At 38.2% G+C, this 21366-nt stretch overlaps 1 protein-coding gene across 4 annotated transcripts in view; it reads left to right on the forward strand.

Moving 5' to 3' along the window:
* Positions 1-21366, forward strand: part of COL24A1 (collagen type XXIV alpha 1 chain) — a 116589-nt gene that overhangs the window by 59128 nt on the left and 36095 nt on the right. For 3 of the 4 annotated variants that reach the window (XR_005861877.2, XM_015290844.4, XM_040704847.2), the window contains exons 23-32: positions 2566-2619; positions 3382-3426; positions 8308-8361; positions 10084-10137; positions 10751-10804; positions 11506-11559; positions 17634-17687; positions 17976-18020; positions 18134-18178; positions 19466-19519. Coding sequence is in view for 3 of the 4 variants with exons in the window: in XM_015290844.4 (XP_015146330.2) it covers positions 2566-2619; positions 3382-3426; positions 8308-8361; positions 10084-10137; positions 10751-10804; positions 11506-11559; positions 17634-17687; positions 17976-18020; positions 18134-18178; positions 19466-19519 (513 nt within the window). In the remaining variant the exon portion in view is untranslated. The remainder of the gene's footprint in view (positions 1-2565; positions 2620-3381; positions 3427-8307; positions 8362-10083; positions 10138-10750; positions 10805-11505; positions 11560-17633; positions 17688-17975; positions 18021-18133; positions 18179-19465; positions 19520-21366) is intronic. The other variant, XM_040704846.2, reaches the window with a different exon arrangement.

The raw sequence follows: 21366 nt of genomic DNA on the forward strand, positions 1-21366 counted from the left end.
AACCCCTCACTTTCCTGTCCTACAGACCTATAGTCACGGTCAGTAGGATACTCCTCTCTTCACCACCAGTAGTGCCCACTAAACTGTGTCTGTAATTACTACATCTACCCTTTCTTTACTCTTACAGAAACTACTCTAGCTTTCTACTGTACAATAACAGAGGCAATTTCTAGTTCTTCCAGAATCTACTTCTTCTACTTTAAGGGTTTCAGGTAAAAACATTCAGCCCCAAAATCAAGTTTAGGTGTGCACTAAGCAATCAGCAATAGTTTCTCCTCCCTTTTGCTCTCTCTCCCTCACCTGCTCATTCCTAGTGTTCACTTTTGAAAATAATAATAATAATAAATAAAAATGTATATGACGCCAAAAGCCTCTGGGACCCACCTAGCAAATGCTGCCGGTAAAACAGATCATTCTCTGTTGATAGAAGTGGTGAATAGGAAGCTGTGCTCCAGGTCTCAGGTTGGAAAAGAATTTTCATGTCTAAAACAGATGGATTTGGAGCTGAATTTTGGTCACAGTATTTGACTTTTGTTCATGTCATTCCAAATCTTCTCATCCATTCTACTCCAGTGTTAAATAATTGCATTCTCTTAAATGAATCCTTATTAAAAAAATAAGAATAAAGCTATATTTTCTTAGTAATTATTTGTCCTGTGAAAAAACGTTAGATACAGCATTAAATAAGTGACTGTGTTTATTAAATTCCCTCTGCTGACTCTTTCTCAAAGACTATCTGAAAATGAACACTGTAACTATCTGTTGTAGTAGCTCAGCTCAGTGCAAGCATGTGTTCATAATTTTTTTTGTATCTTCATTGCTGGAGCAGAAAATGCCTTTGAAGTCCAACCAGAAATTTAAAAAGGTATTATGAGTTATTTTTTTTCTGAGATACGTACTTAAAACATAAGCTGGTATTTATACATTGTCATTAGATGAGCAGTTCTCCTGAAGACTGAGGAAAGTGATCTCAAAGGCACAGTATTTCCTATAAGTGGCTCATTGCTTCCTGTAGTTTGAGGGCATGTAAGAAGCTTGTAGAGGGATGGGAATGGAATGATAATAAGATATAAATATTAAAATATCCAAACCTGTATCAACATATTGTGAGGTGAAAAGAAGCACAGATGATTGCTCTTTCCTGAGAGGGAAGGACAGAACTTTCAGTTAATAATTTAGGAAATGTATGTTTCCTTTGGGATTACATTGCCCTGGAAGAATGATTTTTTCCTAGGGATTAGGAAGTAGAAAAGCAGCCATTGCTAGTCTGACCTTCCATCATGGCTTTTCCTCCATGTGTAATTTACAGTCACATTGCATTCCTGCTGAAAGACAAATCTGTGCATTTCACATTGCTTTACCATTGCAATCCTCTTGTTCCATTTTCTGATCAACTTGCATCTTCATTGCTCACATGTAACTGGGATGGTACAGCCAGGAAAGCTTTACAAGCTGTAACTGCAATTCAGCTCTGACAGGACTAAAGCCATCAAGGTCATTAATGGTGGTCACTAGTTTTCTTTCTATGAATTCTATTTAAAATATTCCTATGTTACATTCTGCTCACCATGAAGACCTTATCATTCTGCACAGCAAATGAGTAAAACAGCATGCAGTAACCTGCAGAAGTGCATTGCCTGTTCTTTGCTAACCACTGCGGAAAGACATGACTTGCCTGCTCTGAGTCTCTCAGAAATTGTCTTCTCAGCCTCTTCTCCCTACATTCCTGATTGTGCCCTGTTCTAATCCATTTATCAAAACAAAAGCCTGTTCCTAACGCAGTGAGATTTGTTGGAACTTGCAGAACGAAATGAAATCACTCAGGCAGAGAGAGAGGAAAAAAAAAAAAAAAACAGAAGAGAAAGAAGATTAATATGAGAAGTCTAGGATGGTATAGTTTTGATAATATAATTAAAATAATAAAGAATTTCTTGAATGCCCAGAAATTGAACGCACATTGTGATCTTCAGGCACATACAGGACAGAAAAGCCAGAGCAAAAGAGCCAGTTAGAAATGTCACGTCCTTTTCTGAAGGAAATTTTTGGGATCTCTTGCTTTGATCACTCCTGCTTCAGGACAACCATATGGAAAGTAAAGCTATCAGTACAGAGAGTCTGATTGCAGTTATCAGCCTGCTGAAAGAACAATGTGGGTTTACATCTGTTAGTTTCCTTTTAGCAGAAATTCACATCTTCTTGATACAGGATCTTTAAAAACTTGAATTCATTTTCCTTTTCCAATTATCAGACCTGGATGACCTCATTACCGACTATCTCAAGATCCAGCCCCAGTGCACTTGACCTTTACTTTTGAACCAAGACCTTTCCCTTGGAGCAGATGGGTGAAGTTTGTCTAGGCAGGGCTGTGCTGTTCAAATATCCAAATCTATTGGTCATAGTTTAAATTGTGTAGGAAGTGAAGAATACCTGACTTTGGTTTATAAATGCACTGGATTCAAATGCAGGTAATAAGTATCACGAAACTGTTCTTCTTAAATATGCATAGTTTGATAACCACAGAAACTAGGATGAAACTGAAATACTAATTCATTCTATTTATTTTAGGGAAAACCAGGACAGAAAGGTTATGTGGGTGAACCTGGACCAGAAGGTTTAAAGGTAAATGCTGCTTTTATGTATGAAATAAGTGTGTGTTTGGAGTATCAGCTGTGTACGTGTATCCAGTGCAACGTACAGTGATGTGCAGTTGGAAGGATGAGAGTTACACATGCCTCCATCTGAGCCCACAGTTCTGGAATCACTGTTCATTGGGAAGCTGGGGCTGTCATAGCACATATGCACTGAGCTTCCACTTCCAAAATACATAGGAAAATGCTACATGACATGCAGCATTACGAAGGAGAACAAAATTCTAGTTTAAAATATGGGATTTCTGGAAGAAAAGTAAGTAGGTGTTAAAATAGGACTCACATGGCAGTTTTCCTAATAAAAGATTCTGTAACTTCGTTAAAGTTTTTGATAGAGCGTGCAGGTAACATTTTACTTCTGAATCAATTCTGACATAATCAAGGCAATCATATTTGTTAACAGGAAGATTTCAAAGAAAATTATATCATCAATTTATAGTATTCACTGACTTACAGTGTTTAGTGAGCCCTTAGTACACGGCTTTCATTTTTCTGGAGAATTTATAAATATTCTAGGATAAAGCTTACATATTATTTTTACAAAAATAGAATCAACTGACAACATTTATTTTTATTTTTCCCTGGTTGCTTAATTTTAGTTTCTGAAGTTATAATTGGCTACTGTAGTTTAGAAAATCAGGAGTCTGTTAGGAAAACAGAGAGCTTGAATATACACATATGAAAGAAATTACTTCTCTAATGAACTACCTCATCTGTTTTCCCCATTTAACAGGGAGAACAAGGAGACCAAGGAAACATTGGAAAAACTGGTGAAGCAGTAAGCTTGTATTCTCTTTCTGCTTTATTTTCAATTCTGTATTCATTTGAGAGTGAATGAGTAATTTATTGCAGTAACTTTAAGATGAATTTTGGTTTTCTTTCAAGCTGTAGTACGTTAGGTTTAGCTTTGTGGTCTTTCAGAATCTTACTACTTACAGAAATTCCTCAGTTAAAGTATTTGCCAGAGTTGATTCTGGTGTTGTGTTTTGTTTCTGGTTGTTTTTTGTGTGTGGTTGTTTTGTTTTTTTTTCATAATGGGTTGAGTGAATATTGTAGGTAGTCATAGGGGTCTTCCAAAGCGTGTTCAAGTCAGTGAATGAGCAATCCTTTTCCAGTTAAATGATTTGAAAAGCTACATTCAGCCTGAGACGTATTTCACAGAGTTGTTCTGTCTGCCTTCCATAAAATCACAGAGCTCCGGGTGACCTTGAGGTGATGTGTAACTACGTGCCTAGGCAGAATTGGTTATCTCCATATCACTCCTAACAATTACTTGGCTAACCAGTTATTAAAAATCTCCAAGGACAAGGGCTCCATGACCTGCAGGCAGCCCAGGGCTTCTCTCACTTTATTTTGAAGTCCCTCCAATTCAGTAATCTGATCCCCTTCCTCTTGAAACAGCATTTTACAAATGATAGCTGTTACTGTGTCCCTCCTTCATTCTCTCCTTTTCAGGCTAAGCTGTCCCAACTCACTTAGCCTTTCATTTTTTTCTGGTTAATTTAGGTCACCTTCTTACTATCCTGTAGTCCATTTCCAATTCATCTAAGCACCTTTGTCTCCAGTTTACTGCCCAAAATGTTCCAACTGCTGAGTAGGAAGGAAATACTGCTTCTTATGAGTCGTAAGATTTGTCTTTCTCAGTTCTTAACTGTAGATGCTGTTGTAGTTAATAACCACTTAAATGTGCTGCCTTGCAGTTCTCCCTGCTGAATTCCATCTCATATCCTTCTGTAAAACTTCTGCCTGGGAAGTATGAGTAAGTATCAACTTTCCATGGCTACTGACAGATCAGCTGTGTTTTTCTACTACAGATGATTTGAAGCCCAAATAGCAGATAAGATAAACACTTTATTGTGCTTTCATCCTGATGTGTGTAATCTCTGTAACATTTGGTACAAGAGTGCATGTACAGATTCAGAAGTAGTGCCTATGGTGCCAGAGTCCAAGGAGATTTGTTTTTAAAATTACTTGTAAGTACCATAAAGTGTGGCTGGCAAATTGAGCTTAGGTTATTATTTGTTTCTTCAAACCTCAATTTTAAATTCTTATTATAATGTGATCTTTAGAAGTATTCTATGTATCAGCTGGCTATGAAATAACACAACCTGACTGTTGGAGCATCCACTCTTCTTCCCCCTCTCGTCCTTTGCTCTTGCTCTTGGTTGAGGTAGTTGATGTGAGTCTTCAAGGATCATCAAATAAATCAAATCTTAAACCTTAATATTTGCTCACTTAGGGTTTCTTTTTTGTTTGTTTTAAATGTGTCAAAATATATGAAGCCCTTTGCAGAATTGTAGGTTTGGAAGGGACATCTAGAGGTCATCAAGTCCAACCCCCTGTCTTCATGAAGTATGAAGCTGATGGGCCTTTAAGAAGTGTCAAAGTGAGCAGGCAGAGATGGTGACTGTGATCTGGAGGGAAGTAGATTGCACAGATTAAGTACAAATTTTAATGAAACTTAATTGAAAATGCCCCAGAAATTTCAAAGGAGAGAGGTAATTTGGCAAGATATGTGATGTCATTGAAAGAATGGTGAATAAAGACAACTGAAAATGCTGAATCCTTAATGAAATAAAGTTGGATGGAAAGATTTTTACTTAACACAGGAAGACATTAGCATACAACCTGACAGGCAACTACTTCCATGGGCACTTTTGGAACCAGCTGTGTTCATTCCTCACTACCAAGCTTTTCAATTGATTACTCCAATTTGAGTCTGTATTAAGTACACAGTGTGTTTCCAATTATTCCACTACAGACCAGTTTCTAACATGGAGCATATGTGCTGGCAAGATGTTTTGTCTGTCTTAGGCATGTATTACTTGTCAGATCTGGTCTTTGATTCATTTCCCACAAAAATACTCCTGTCAAGAAGGTTTCTAAAGTGCTGTTATTATCACTGTAGAGTTTTACTTAAATCCTTCCAAATTAAAGCTTATGACTTTAATAATAAGGTTTAGAACTATGATGAGTTTTTTTTTTTTTTAATATTTCAGAGCTGGGTTGTTTTTGTTTTTGCTTTTCTGTTGCCTAATACTCTCAGCTTGATTTTTGGAATCCCACCACTGGTCCCCAAAGGACTGAAGGGATAATGAATGACACTGACTTGACAAATGGAGTTTAGAGTGTATTGATTTTCTTACATAAGAAGGAGAGAAACCTCAATCGAGTCTCAGTGGCTGATCTCTATGGCAAACCAATCCAAAACTGAAATTTAAGGAGCCACGTAGTCTTTAAGAAGGTCCATTGGGAAAATATCTTGTGGCTAAGGTATTAATGGAACAAGATGTTTGCTTTCTGGTTGTACTTTCCCTTCACTGTATGTTAGTAATTGTTTTAAAAAGTAAAATAATATTTCTAACTAAATTTTTTTCTCTCTCTCTTGCCTCTGCCGGTACTTGCCCTAGCATTATCTCAGTCACTTGCCCTCTGTTTTGGAAGGAGAAGTGAATGAAGGTTTAGCTAATCTGTTACAAACTATCTCCTTAGTTCCTCTTGAAGTCTCTGTTGCTTTTGCCATTTCTTTGCCTTCAGTTCTTGTCATCTCAAGTGTTGTTTTGCTTTCCAGACATAGACACTTTCACTCATACGGAGTTTCTTTTCCTCTTTTTGTACCACCAGAAGTCCATTTTATTCTAGTGTTGCTACTGTAAATTTTCTTAATTACTTTATTTTGAGGAACGTTGTCTAGGAAACTTTCTACTTTGAAGCCAACATTAGTCCTCTCGCTCAAAGGTTTTGTAGGGTAATCCTGATGTGCTGGGTAACACAGCAGCACATTCTCAATTGCTACTTCCTCATCATTCCTTCTCTTTCCCTTCAGAGCAACTTACTCAGACAGACAATACTTCTGACCTTAAAAAGGGACTTCGTAAATGCATCACTGTTGGTGCAGGGCACAATTTTCTGATCAATGTCTTCAGCCCTCTGCGCGGTGTGGCATTGACTAGGATGTCAGGAGCCACTGTGGAGAGAGAATAGACTTCAGCTGCATCTTGGTTGTGATTACATCTTCTTCCCTTTCTGAAATGAGAAAATGAAAGCGATTAGTCTTCAGTCTTTTGAAATCATACCTCCCCAGCCCTCATCTTGATGAACAGGAGTACAGGGTAATTCTTTGTCTCGCTGATTTCTCCCTGGCATTGAGGCCTGCAGTTGGCCACAAGTCATGCTGACAGCAGTGGTAGCTCTCATTCTCAGAGTTCGTCACAAACTCTCTTGATTATGCCACTGACCTCCAAGCATTACCTCAGTGCCAGCATCACCAGGATAAATCTTTGACAGGTGCCAAGAGGCACCTTAGGCTGAAACATAATGCACAACTTCAGATATACAGCCTTTCCAGAAACTCATTTGTGCCAATGTTGTTAGCCTGCAAGGTCACTGTCTCAATGGCTCATTGCAGTATATATAAGCTATGAGATTTTCAGACTAGCTAGCAGTCCAAAAAAAAAAAAAAGAAAAGAAAAAGCAATCATAAGGTCTTACTTTGCACCTGTTATGCTGAAGTACTTGGGCCTAAACTCTACTGAAATCACACAGGTAAAGATCTAAAAAAAAATGAGTTTTGTTTTGTTTTTCAAAGACAGAAATGTCAGGCTGGAATGTTGTCTTTCTGATATGAAATGATTTCTATGGAACAAACTACTACTGGGTTTATGAAAAGAGTATAGCCGTCTATTGAGTGCAGGAGAAATGTTTTCCTTTCCTGGTTTTTTGTTTGTTTGTTTGTTTGTTTTTTGTTTTTAATTTTTTTTTTAATTCTTCCTTAAATGCCAGTTTAGTGCTAGTTAAGCTAGGGCAGTGACATATGTAGAGATTCCAATGCCAATGTGCCTGTTGCCATTTTATTTACACAGTGCTTTTCAAAGCATTACAGGCTCAGTGCACTCATGTTTTATTCTGCTTCTGAAAGCTTTCTGCCATCTTTCACGTGCAGTTATATGCAGTGTACTCTGGGCACCTATTTTTCTTCAAGCTCAGCATTTCATATTTTTTCTCAACTGATTTTCTATTTTTTAGTTTGAGGTTTTGCAGGCACGGGGAATAAGATTTGGAAAAAAATACTTAGTATCTTCCTTTCCATTTCATATGGTAGCACTTGTCCTGCACAGGGGAACTTTGTGGGAGAGCCTCAGGGGAGAGTTACCTCACTTTTAAAAAGGACTAGAAGGTTCTGATCCCCCCCTGATTTTTCAATTTGCTTGGGGCTATAACACCTAGGGGGATAATGGACAACACCTGATCAGTATCATGTTTACTTTGACTGGCTTTTACTTAGTTCTACTGAATTTATTCCCCTTGAAATTTGTGGTCAGACTGAAGTGCTAGCAAGCTGTATGTTTGTTAAGCTTCCAGCACTTCAATACTAAGATCACAGGTAGCCTCTGTGTGATAGCACAGTACGATGATCAAATTAATGCAATTTGTAGCAGTAGCTATTTACTACTGGTTTGTCTAGCTGCAGCCATTCCCTTGCATGGACTTTAAGCCCAGTTGGCTTGTGCAGTCCTCACTGCCCACAGGACCACTTATACAAATAGAACAGCGGCTCTCAGGAATCGAGTTGTGCTATACTGCTGCTGGGCACTGTGGAGCTGCCAGCTATGAACTGGTATGGACACTGCACTAATAATTCCTCATACTTCTTATCCAGGGATCAGCTGGCTTACCTGGAGAAACTGGGTCATCTGGAAGCCTTGGTGAAAAGGTATAAATAACATATCTAACTGCTTGGCAGGGAAAACCAACTTTAAAAGCCATTGGGGAGACAAAATATTGGTGAGAGATGGTTTGCTGTCCATGGATAAAACTTACATTTCTGTAGTATTTTGGGGTGTGGGGATGCAATAAACAGCAACCCAAATGCTGTTATTATGGGTATGCGTCTGGTGTTCTTGATTTGAATTGGCAATGAATTTGCCAATCTACCAGCAATCTGTTGCTTACGGATTTGATGTCACATTAGGACACTTTACTATCTGCTGCTATTGATTTGCACAACTGTCATAAACGATGCTTGTTTTATACAGCAATCATTGGTTAAGCACCGCTGCATCATTAACAGATGAAAGTAGAATGATAAATATGACAGTATACATTAACAGAGTAAAAAAGGCAACGTTGTTCATTTTCTCTACTGTGTAATGACAGTTCTGTTTATGAAAGTGAAGTTTGGCAGACAATGTGACTAGAACTGCATAAATAGCTTAAGTATATTTGACATGGTTTTATTTAGGTGAAATATTTTGAACCTGAAAAACAGGAAACTATTACGGTACTGCATGTCAGCTTCAATTATAATAAAAGCATAATTGTTTGTCGGAATGATCCAGCACCATCTGTGTTTCTGCCCTGCAGGGCTGAATTATTTCACCCAGACTGGTGGCTGCTACTTAAAGGGATCTTAATAGAAAAGTCTTAGCAATTTATTAGAACTTCTGTGAACACATGAACAGAAATTTATCTATGGAAAGCACTGCTTGTTAAAACTAAAATCGTATATTTCTCATATTGTTTTAACCATAATATCTAAGAATTCAGCATCAAGGGATTCTTATTCATAACTATACTCCACTCAGTAAAGATTACCTTGGGATATTGCTGCTAGTTTAAGTAGGAGGGAAGGTAAGAGACAGTAAAAGAATAATTGATCGATAAGTAATTGGAAGCAATCTTCTTCACAGTACAATAATTATTTTCACTACTATGCTGTTTCTGTAGAACTTGTCTTCCTCTCTTCTGGATTGAATACTATGATGTAAACATGCTGTGTGGATTTAAATGACAAATATACTTTGAGCACATTTATTTTAAGGAAATGTGTCTTCAAAGTATGTAACAAAGTATTGCATTATCTCTATGTCATGGGTACTGTCCACAACAAATGTGCAGTCTGTGCAATGAGCATAATCTACAGCCAAGCTGATGGTTGGGCTGGATATTATATGAATAAAAGGTGGGAATGTACATAAGACAAGAATTAGACCTTCTCTATGCCGCCCATTCCCATTGCTTGTACAGCTGTTGCAGGGCTGCCTTCCTTTTAGATCTGTTCTTTTCTCAAAACATGCTGAAGGAATGAGGGAGAGAGGAAAAAAAATGTTTATTGAGGTGAGGATTATAGATTAAAAACATAACTATAAATGTGGTGCAGGCAACAGAGAGAAGGGATCTGCTAGTAGCAGCTCAGAAAGACTGGTGAAGTACCAAATCTCTTCTGCAGACTTCTAAGAAAAGGAAAGTCGCTAAAGCAGAGGTATTATGCACTCCCCTTTTAGCAGTAAGTTCCTTGTAGATTGTAAATGACACCCGTAATAAAAGTCCTCTTGCACCACTGTCGTATTGTCAGAGCAGGTCTAGGAATAGTAGACAAGGAACGTTTCAGGGAAAGAACACTCACTTTTATTTTCTTTTTAATTTTTCATTAAAGGGAGAGCGAGGCAGTCCAGGACCAGTAGGTCCTCCTGGAGAGAAAGGTGTGATGGTAAGTCCTAAGTAAGGTCAAATCCATATTTATGTTAATGACAAAGGCACTGTACCTTCCAAAACAGTAATGAATTCTAAGACTTTCGACTGTGCGAACTTTATGAAAAAGAACAGTATTTATATTGCAGTGTTCCCAGGAAGCTTCATTAGCAACGTTTTGACTGCTGTTGAACTGATGTTGCAAACTGATCTGCTGAATGAAGCAGCAAAATAACAGAAGTTTTATCAAATGACTCTCAGGAGACTTACATTAAAAAATAAAATAAAATACATTGAATTGAAAGGAGAGAGAAATAAAGGAAGGGAAGTAGATCAAACAATTTGTAGTGTATGCTGGGGTAACCATGTTGTTCTAGTACTCAGACTGGAAACCAGTGTGAGCTCTTAAATCTACTACACAGCAGTTGCAGACAGCCCCTGGGTGTCACCCTAGTGTGAAGACTGGTTTCCCAACAGCAACGCTTTTTCTAAGTCAGAATGCAACATTCTGTGCATCAGTTGGCATTTTATTAGTTTATCTCCAATTTTTCAAGTAACTCACTGGGTTTATTATTGTTGTTTTAATAACAACTTAGATAAAATTGTGTCTTTTTTCTATACTTCAATTCTAGGGCTACATAGGACCTCCAGGAGGCCCCGGGCCAGTGGGGCCAGAAGGAATACCTGTAGGTATAAAATAGTGCTTTGATTTGACATAAAATGTACCATTTTTTAAATTGCGTTTTTGCTCTGCTGGGGTTACGAATGTTTTCTAACTGGTACTGCAGTCTGTAAAACTGTCATGACAGTTTGCCCAGTCAGACACAGTGTTCACCTGCTCTGTACCAGGATAATCCATGAGAGACAGGAAAAGTAATTATATCACTTACTCACCCATTTAAAAATTACTCAGTTGAGACAAGTAGGGACATAGAGCTTTTTAAGGATGGTTTATTATTGCAGAACAATTTTATTCATTGATTTTTAATATAAATTACATATGTTATTTTATGTTTAGTTTGATTATTAATATAAAAATGATTTTATGATTTGCTGTATATAACTGTTATAATTTCACTGTATCAACAGTACACAGGCTTTAACATAATGTTGCTGAATTAAGAGTATCCCTTGAGGAATGTTCAAACACTGGACAGAAGTAATGTAATCCAACAAATCATGCTTTCTTATTCAGAATAAGATTACTTAAAGGCTGCTATTCAGATTTTACTAGAGAAATTATACTAACACAATTAATTTAATTTGAGCCATGACTAGAAGTTACTAATTTGTTTTGGTTGCATTGGTTGTTACTCATTGTGTATGAACCTTGTAATTTCTATAAATCTATATGTCGAAGACAATAATTAGTTTATTTGACATGTAGGGACCTTCTGGGACAAGGGGACCACCAGGGCCACAGGGGCCTAAGGGCAGAAGGGTGAGTAATTCTGCTTTCTTATGGTACTTAGAGCAGGGATTAGAGTGTTGCCAATATAAATTTGATGTAGAACCCATGTACTGTTGCTTCTGAACTCTGGACTCCAACTATTTGTAGTGAAATCAAACGGATGATAGTTGTATTTCTATGTAGGAAACAGTCAGAATCTTCATTTTCCGTCGTGTTTCAGTTAAATAGGGATTTGCTTTTGATTTCAGCTGAGAGCAGGACCAGAGCAAAAATGACTACTAGCCTTATCTTCTCTAGATATATATGAAAGTGTTACATTTATGACCACTAGTGGTCCGTTTGGGTGTTTTAAGAACAGTTTTCTTTATCAATACATCATTTATGTTTTTGAAAGTAAAATAAAAATCCCCAATGGCTCTGAGAGAGGAAGTAGTGAAGTCGGAAGAGAATGTATTAGTTTGGTAATTTTACCTGCAGAAAAAGCAAATTAAGTTCAGAAAACTAGCATGTGACATGTGAGATGTAGGGAGCAAGTGTCATACTAGTCAGTGCCCAGAAAAAAATGAGTTAATTGAGGCCCGTTTTTCAGAATGTAGATATATATGTTTATGCAACCTATCTGACAAAATTCAGAGAAACCTTAATGAGCTGTAGAGGCTGAGAACCCACCCTGCCTTTTAGAAATATGGAGCCCAACCAATTACCAGAAGTGATGTAAGCAGCAGAGTCGAACCCCAGCCACTGGCTTTCAGAAAAGTACCTCCTGAAGCGTTCAGAAGGTGTTTTTACAAATAGGCTTGATACAGAATGGCCCTAGGGGATCCCAGGAACCTGTGTTGGTGGCTAAGATAGCCTTCTGATAGGAGTGAGGTTCTCCATTTTAGCTTAGATGGGAAGTAGGACAAATAACCCATTTACTTCACGTACAGATTTGAAAATGTATATCAAAAGAAATGCAAAGCAATTGTGAGACTTAAAACAAGCAGAAGCTTGGCACCACTTTCAGTGGTCTGATTCAGTGAACCAGATGAGTGCAATTACCTCTCTATGATTTCAGTGGGAGCGTGGCTCAAAGTGAAATGCGTGCTGAAGTGTTTTGCTGAATTGCTACTTGCAAGCCAGTGGCATGCAGAAGAGTAGGTATATGCAAACCCAGTTTTCACTGTACAAAGCTAACGTTTGAGAATTCTTTGGGCCATATATGTCTACTGGAGTTTGCTCAGCTGGTCACCTATGGGATGCAATGTGTTCAAAGGCCAGCTGAAAAGTAATTAGTCTCTGAAACTGGGACTAAACTGCTTTCAGGTAGTATGTTTTAATTCCAGGGGACACAGCGTTCCCCTTGAAACTCCCCTTCTGATCCTTCCCTCTTGATGGTCCATCTGCCAACATCACCAGAGCTGGGATTGAAACCAAGCTGCTGCTTCAACGTGAGTCCTCCAGGCTCTCCTCCTTCCCAGCAGCAGATTTAATTTAGATTCTGTTTTGAAGGTAGGAGGTATTTTATTTAAGGAATGTCACATCTTCTGCCAACTGAGACAAGAATTTTTGAGGGTGTCTCTTTATGATTTTGGCAGCACATCGTGGAATACATTGCTCATAATTAAAGATCACTCAAAATAAATCCCAAACGTCCCAAGTTCTGTGGAAGCCCTGGTTCAGAGCTGTGGTTTGTGCCTTTGCCTACATCCAACGTGACTAGGAATAATTCATGGAAAAGTGTCTTGGAGCAGACCCAAGTCTTTAGGCTCTGAGAACAAACTCCCACTGAAGCTGTTGAGAATATTTTCTACTCTCAAAATCAAAATATCAAACCTAAAACACACAAGGAAAATATTTGGAGGCCCCTGAAATCTGGGATTTGTCATCACTGGATTCAGAATGACAAGTGTAAGAACCCAAAGCTCTGTGTGGCAGGCCTTGGAAAAATGCATACTGCGGTCACATACAGAAGTTAAATAGAAGCATATGGAAATTTCCTTTTATTGTGTACTGAAACAAGAAATTGTCCCATCTTCACAGCTGGAATCTGCAGAAACCCTTGAGAGCATTGACCTCTACTTCTGCACTGTCACAGAGTGGAATTCCTTCATCCCATAAACTATGAATCTTTCAGCAACCAGTTCACATCCAAAGTTTCCCAGCAGAATACTTTTGCCTGAGAGCATCCAGCTGCTCAGTCTCCAACACACTGGGGAGTTCTGGCCAGCTGAAGGGAGGCAGTCTGGGAGCCTGTGGAGCACACTGAGGGTTTTGGGGAGATATGCCACTGAGCACACAGCTTTCTTAGCTCATGCTCAAGACTTGAAAATCAAGTAGAGAGTTGGGTCCTTTTGTGACTCTTTTCTTTTTCTTATATACCATTCGATCTTTTGAAAGCACAGAAGGAGAACACCACTTGCTAGATACTCTAGTGTCAGAATGATACTCTGGAGAATGGAAATAGCTGCGTCAAAGAGAGGGAATCTCTCTCGTGGCCAAAAGGAAGAGTAGTCTTGAAGGACATACTGGTAACGATATTGTGACAGTGGCTCTATGGCTGCCAAGTTTTTTGTTCTTGTGTATTAATGTATGGAGAAGAAAATTAGAATGTCAGAGACTGATGCTGCTTTTTGTGTGTACCATAATCTCCACTGAACTCAACTGTTACCTTTAATTTGAGAGAAAGGGTTCCTGTATCATGAGATTGACTTCACCAAAGCAAAGTTCTTAATACCTGCTAAGATTCTGAGCAGTTAGTATTTTTCAGCCTAATGCTTAGTAACTAAAACTTAAAAGCAGTTATTTTTATGCTCTTATTTCCCTGGTATTCTGCTCACTGAGAGGGAAGTAACTGCATGGCGTACTTAGTGTACATAGTGTTATTTTCAGTCTTACATCTAGGAGACAGAATGAGGAAAACAAAACAGATTGGTGGTTCTTCTTTCCTTCTTAGATGAACTTTTTCTTGCTTTATTTATTATCTTTAAGTTTTCAGTGCAATATGTTCCATTTTAGTAAAGAAACTGAACCCATGCCAAAGAAAATAGTAGCAATCGTTTGGTAGACTTACTCCTCAGCTTAGCTGCAACCTAAATTAAATAGCAGCAAGCATGTTATGTGTATCTCTCGTTCTGTACAAGTTACAGTAGGAAACGATACAGATCCAAAAGATCCGTGCATCACAGCGTACTATTTATAGGAATGTTATGGTGTGTTTTTGATAGAACATTCAATTGCGTTTCCCTTGGATTCCTACACTCTGCTCTGTGACTGGCTAAAGGCAGGCAAAATCCTGAGCCAAAAGCTGAGCATTTTGTTGGTTTCTGTTAACTTGTTTTCAGTTCAAAATTATTTAGTGAAAGGTTGGTGTTTTGAATGATAGGCCTTTTCACCTGATTTTTAGTGATTATTAGTGATTAGTGTTCCTAATGAATGGACTGTCAATGTAGCACTATTCATGTGACTAGCAGGAAGATTTTGGTGCACTGTGCACTGAGTACGAACTGACAATCCTGTGCATTTTCCTCACAAGGCCATTTCCTAAACTGGGTTGTGGCCCCCGTTGTGATTAAAAGGAAGTAGCAAGTGTTTAAAACAATTTATTTGTTAATATTATTAATGATAGAAGAAAAAAATCTAGAATGAAAATTATTTATTACTTACAGATGAGTACAATTAAAATATCCATTTTTCTCCTTGAATATTTCATTTTGAGCTTCTATTCCCTTAAAAGCACTGTGGAGAATGCAGAAAGGCAAATAACAGGTCATGAATCTAAGAAGTGGGGGAAAGAATAAAACTTTTTTGCAAGTGTTCACCTTAATACTCTGAATCTCCCCTTCCATATGTTCCCTAGGATATTCCTTTGCTCTTCTTTGAGCTTCTATCTCCCTGTGCCCCCCATTTTTTGATCAACCCTCACTTCACCTCAAGGTTTCCAACCTTTTCCTCCTCTTCCATGGAGAAATTTCACACAAGAGCCATATTAGATCGCAGGACTCTAAACCTGCTTAGTCCTCCTTAAGTTTTCATCACAACCCGTTTTGTATACATTTTAGTCATCTATTACAGAAAAAGTGCAGAGCAATACCCAGACATTAATTTGATCAAGATGTTTAGCTTTCTTTTAGATTATACTATACAATAATTCAATAGTTACACAGTTACATAATCCAAACTTGAGGTGCAGTTCTGTTTTTCTCATCAAGGCCTCCATCACCCTTGGAAGCGCTGTTAGCCTTTTGTTTCTCATCTCTGTGTGCATTGAAGTCACCAGGATTTCCACAGACTTCAGTTGTTTTTGGACTGGGACCGCACTGAGCAAGAGCCTCAGAGAGACCAGAAGTGTTGTGTTTTGTGGCTTCTTTTTTTTTTTTTTCCTCTTCTGGCTTAAAGAAAAAAAAAAAAGTCTATAAATACTCGGTCATTAATTGACCAAAGCAAGAAAGGGGGCCAGGAAAGCACAGTGATTGCCTCACAAAAGCTGTTTCCAACCCCCCTGAAGTATCAGAAGGCTTCTAACAACTCCCAGCCTGTTCCCTTTCCTTGCCCTGCAGCTGCTGCGCACTGCTCATGCTGGCCAGAAGCAGCAGTGCTGAAAAGCTAATGGATAAGCTTCTCATGAGATAGCTTTGGCTTGGCCAGACGATGTAATTATGTATCAGCCCCCAGGAAAGGCCATTTCCTGAGACATTTCAAGAGCAAAGCCTAACAGAACCTGAGTGCGTGTTGTTTCCGAGGTACCCGCCAGCCTTTTGTTTTACTGTAGCTCCAGAGAAGAGCGGGTGGCTGCTCATCTGTTCTGACAGGAGCTTTGATGTGCATCAATATAGCCAAGCTAACAGAACAGAATTTTGTTATGTTTTGTCTCAAAAAGCTCAGTAGGGACATGGATGTCACAAACTTTTTTTTTTTTTTTTTTTTTTTTTTGAGAAGGAAGTGAATAAAATCAGATATGCTTCCAACAAAGTCTTTTTGCATCCCTATCTTATTACTTATTAGAACACTCTGTAATCAGACGTGATTGAGTGCCCTGCACTAAAAACCATGACCCAAGAGATAAGATTCCCTGTAACTCAGAAATGCACTCTGAAAATGCAAATCATTTTTGTTGAGGGAATGCCTTAGCAATGTACGTATTCTCTCTGATTGACAGCAGCACCACACAGCCAGGAAGCCACCAGAAATGCTATCATCTCGTCCTCCCACTGCTTACTGTTGTAAAGAACCCAGCTCTGTTATCTTCATCTAGATCTTGCTTTGAAGCAGTTGTTGGTTTTAGATTGTATTTAACTGTTTTTTTTTGTTGTTGTTGTTTTGTTTCTGTACCCAACAAGGATTTTGAATTATGGAAATACCCTCCAATATCAGCATGATTAAACAGTTTTTTTTTTCCATTTTGCTCATTATCTATTTTAATGATTTTTTGTTTGTTTGCTTGCTTCTGAACTAATGGATTAAGATTGCTAATTTTAAGTAATGGTGTCTGACCATTTTGACAATAAATATTTGCTATCTTGAAATACCATAGCATAACAGGCATAACATAATAGGCTATCACTGTTCACGTATTGGTTGTAAAATGTCGATTTAAAGTAGATAATTTAGTTTGATAATACAGCAGTTCACTATGCAAGATAATAAATTGCTTTCGATCTTGCCCCAAGCTGGTTTACTAATGGAAGAACCTTATGTGCCTGTTTTAAAGTCATACAAGCAAGCTGGATTTTTTGTTTGTGCAACTGAAGTCCAAAAGCAAGTGCCTTGTATAAGCAGTAATCATCTAGGTACTTCTTCATCCACTTTGCGTGCATGTGAGGCATATTTAGAAGAGCAGAAAAATACCTGCCTGCAAACTGGGTCCAGTGGAGCCCTTAAACATCTTTTTATATAGTTAAATATATATATATATATTTATTCTAAAATTTATAGCAAGCCAGAAACTAATTTTATTCTTTGAAGCTTTATTTCTTACTTAACATGCAAGGAAAATTGCTTTTCATCCTGGGGATTTTCAGTGTTCATGCCAACAAAATAGATTTCCATCTCCTAGCGTTTATGTTGCATGTATTGATACAAAATAACACACAATTAATGTTCCTAATCACTTGTTCAATATTCAGGGGCCCAGAGGTATAGATGGTCCTCTTGGAGAGACGGGTACACAAGGAGTTAAGGTGAGTGCTTCCATTGCTCAGCACCATACGAAACGTAGATAGACTGTGATAGGCAATACACCATGCCATCCCCAGAAAGTCTACATGTTGGAAGCAGTAATAAATTTTCATTTAGTCCAAGAGGAGACTTGCAAATTTCTGTTTTCTGCAGGTACTTCTTAACTGTAGTAGAAGCCCACCTAAGTCTAAATCTGCAATTTCTGCACTTACCCAGCATTAAAATATACATCGCCTGTATGCAGCTTATGTAGCAAAGACCAATAGAACTCACATGTTGTTATTTGTCAGGGAGAAAGAGGAGATCCAGGAAAGAAAGGCACTCCTGGGCTCATTGTAAGTATTGGAGTCAGTCTTTGTATTGAGCCTTTATGTACTTACTACCAGTTTCTGACCTGTTCTTCAAAATTATCAGAGGCTAACATCTTTAAAAATCTCTCTTTGACCAGGGTAAAGCTGGAAATCCAGGTCAAAGAGGAGATCAAGGAGCACTTGTGAGTATTAAATACCCTAGTACTTCTTCCAAAACACAAAATATCATACTTTATATATATCATACTATTTTTTTATTTATTTTAGAGCAGCTTGAAAACTAATATATGTACTTTCTGTACAGAGAATCAGAGGCAGAAGTGAGAGTTAGTGTGAACATGGCAGTGTGCTACTAGACCAGTGCTTTCATGGATGATGGTCTACAGAGTATAGTATGACCACAAACTGCAGCAGAACAGCAGCAGTATTTAGCAAGGAGGGGCTATAAGTTGCTTTGCAAGTAATGTTATTGTAGTTTTAAGGAAGGTTGCTGTGACATAGAAAATTAGTTGACAGATTTTAAACCAGATAGGTACTATAAATGTTGAGATAAATATAGAAAAATATATACAAGTATACCACTTGTATAGTAGAGAAGTCCTCATCTAGAGCTTTTTTTCAGTGGATATCTAAGATAGGTTGCTGTTGGATTTGATAATCTTTAAGGTCTTTTCCAACCTGAGCAATTCTATGATTCTATATTTTGTCTTCTACAAAGAAGGTTATCAATGAATCCCAGTGGTAGGGGATATTCAAGAAGGAAGGAAGCCTAAAAACAGAAGCAAAGCAGTAATGGTTGTGACAGTGGGCTGAAGCTGAGACTCGGAATGCTGTTTGCCACTGCACTTCTCTTGCCTCCTCTGGTCAGATTTGTAAGCCTGTTGCCTCTCAGCTTTGGCAGTGGGTTTTCCTCTCTTCCTTCACTGAGATTTGTGTGTATATAGAATGAAGTAAAGAATGAAGCAAAATTTCATTGGACTGAGATGATAGGAATTAGTACACTTGTTGCAAAGTACAAGATACTGCGCTAGTACTCCTACAGATGAAGTTTCTAGAAGGGGATGTGAGACATGCTGTGAGCCAGGTTAAACAGAAAGAAAGGTGGGGTGTGAACCTTACTGATAATCTCAAATACCATTTGGAGGACAGGACACTTATAGTGTGGGTAGGCCCAGTTTGCACGTACCAGCAGCACCTGAGGCTAAGGAGAGCAGTGCAGGTCTGATAAATGGTGGGTCAGCCAAGATCCATCCCTATGTAAAAGAAACAGTGGAGGGATCTGTCTGGGGCTTCCTCACCTGCCACAAGGGCTAGTGATGCATGTCATCCAGAAAAAGAGGCTTCTAAAGTATTTCTGAGCAAGTTATTGAGTGAGCAGAAATGAGAGAGGGAAGTGGTTTTGCACAGAATGCAAAACAGCCTGCTTCCAACTGATTTTTTTTTTCCTTCATTTTATTTTAATCTTTGAGGGTTTGCCTGGGCCTCCTGGAACCACAGGAGACAGAGGACCAATGGGAGAGACAGTAAGTTGATCCTTATGCCTGCTTAAATTCTTTTCCATGTATTGTACTGAGTTCCCTAGCAGCTCAAGCTCTGTTTTACCAAGATTTTGTGTTGTCAGCAGTGCATGGGTAGGGACTGTGGGGTAATAGTTGTATAACTACAGGACCTGAGACTGCCTCCCTTGCTTTGGTGTAACTTGTACATAAGGAGATGCATTAATCATGCTGGGACTATAGTAAGGCATATACAACATAGGAGAGCATGGCAAAATCTGGATTGCAATGATTGGTGGCTCAGCTCTACATTGGGGTAGACATCTGCTTCACAGGTTTAGTAAATGTATGTGCTAATACAGATATTAGTGGTGTTGTTTTCGGACATCTTAGGATTGTTGCTCAAGAACTCAAGGACCATATATATTTGGCAAATTAAAGTTTTAATAACAAAAAGACTGTTCTAATAAACCTCAGACATTCCTCTTTTGAACGGATTCCTGTTCTGATTATTATTATTTCAAAGTCACGCTCACTTTTATGTGGTTAATATCATAACAGACAATTGTGCTGGTTCTGCATACAAAGTACTGAAATGTGTAGCCATGATAGGAATACTTTTGCATCATCATCTCTGGGGATAAGTCAGATTGTATAAATACAGTGAAAGAGCGTATACTTTCTTAGAGGAGGGAAGTTGGGAGAAGGCTGCCATTCTGTAGTGCTGAAAAGTAAAAAATGTAAAAAGCTGTGGTTTTGTTGCTTCTGAAATGCTGTTTTTTATAGCAAAGGACGCACAGGTAATTTAAATCTTGAAAGTGAACTGTTGACATAAAGCATATTATTTCTAACAGTTTCTAAGAATATTAAATATTATTTCTACTAATCCATAGACTGACAGATGCTTACACAAAGCCATTGCTCTCTGCTAGGAAGCAGCCAACAGCTTTTATTTTAGTAAATTGTCTTTTGAGTACAATTGCTGACTTATTTCAGTTGCCAACTTGTAGTAGTGTTGTAGTATCTGAGAGCCTTGTAATGCAAGGCTTTTACATAGAATTCCTGCTATTCCCTTCAAGCCTATATTTTCACATGTATAGAATGACTATTAGCCTTATTAAATCTAAGAGGTGTACTCCTGAGCAACCTATATTTCTGTAGTGCTCACCAGTGTAGAATCTACACATGCAGTGTCAAAATGAAAAAAAAAGTTAATCTTGTGAGCAGAATTTTTATCTCAAGTGCTAGAGAAGAAAAATGTCTTTGGAAAATGGTCTGTGGAGCTAGAAAGAAGCTATGAAAATGACAGAAGACATTACAAAATGAAATGCATGGCTCTTGTTTAACTACATTTGTGAGCAGCTTGATTTTGCCAACAGCTGGTCACTACATAAGAGCTGGCTGCTCTCACAGTTTCTCTTGTCCTGTCTCTAAGCAGAAAAAATGTGAATTAATAATGGAGGAGCAGAAAAACTTAGGTAGTTAGAACTATTTTTAGTAGCAGGCTCGATCTAAATTACACAGCAACTTTACCTACTTTTCAGACAATTCAGTAAAAATCTTGTTTGCAAGCTATCTGCTGTTAATGGTTAAAAGGCATCCCTATTTTCTCTGTTTCTGGCTTCTGAATTTCCCTGAAAGTCGCAAGGGAAAGATGTGTTACCAGTCCAGCAGACTTAGCTCTATGGGGATATTACAGCTTGACTCCTGAGTCAAACTTAAGCTCTGGGACACTTGCATCATGGAATGCCATGGAGTCACTGTAAACCAAAACCAATGGACTCAGTGTAGTACAAATGAATTCTTAGCAGGAAATTAACTGCAGTTTCCATTGTTTTTTACACTTAAATATAGCTATAAGTTAAAATATATGC

Source organism: Gallus gallus, chromosome 8 (genome assembly GCF_016699485.2).
Source record: "Gallus gallus isolate bGalGal1 chromosome 8, bGalGal1.mat.broiler.GRCg7b, whole genome shotgun sequence".
Lineage (NCBI taxonomy): Eukaryota > Metazoa > Chordata > Aves > Galliformes > Phasianidae > Gallus > Gallus gallus.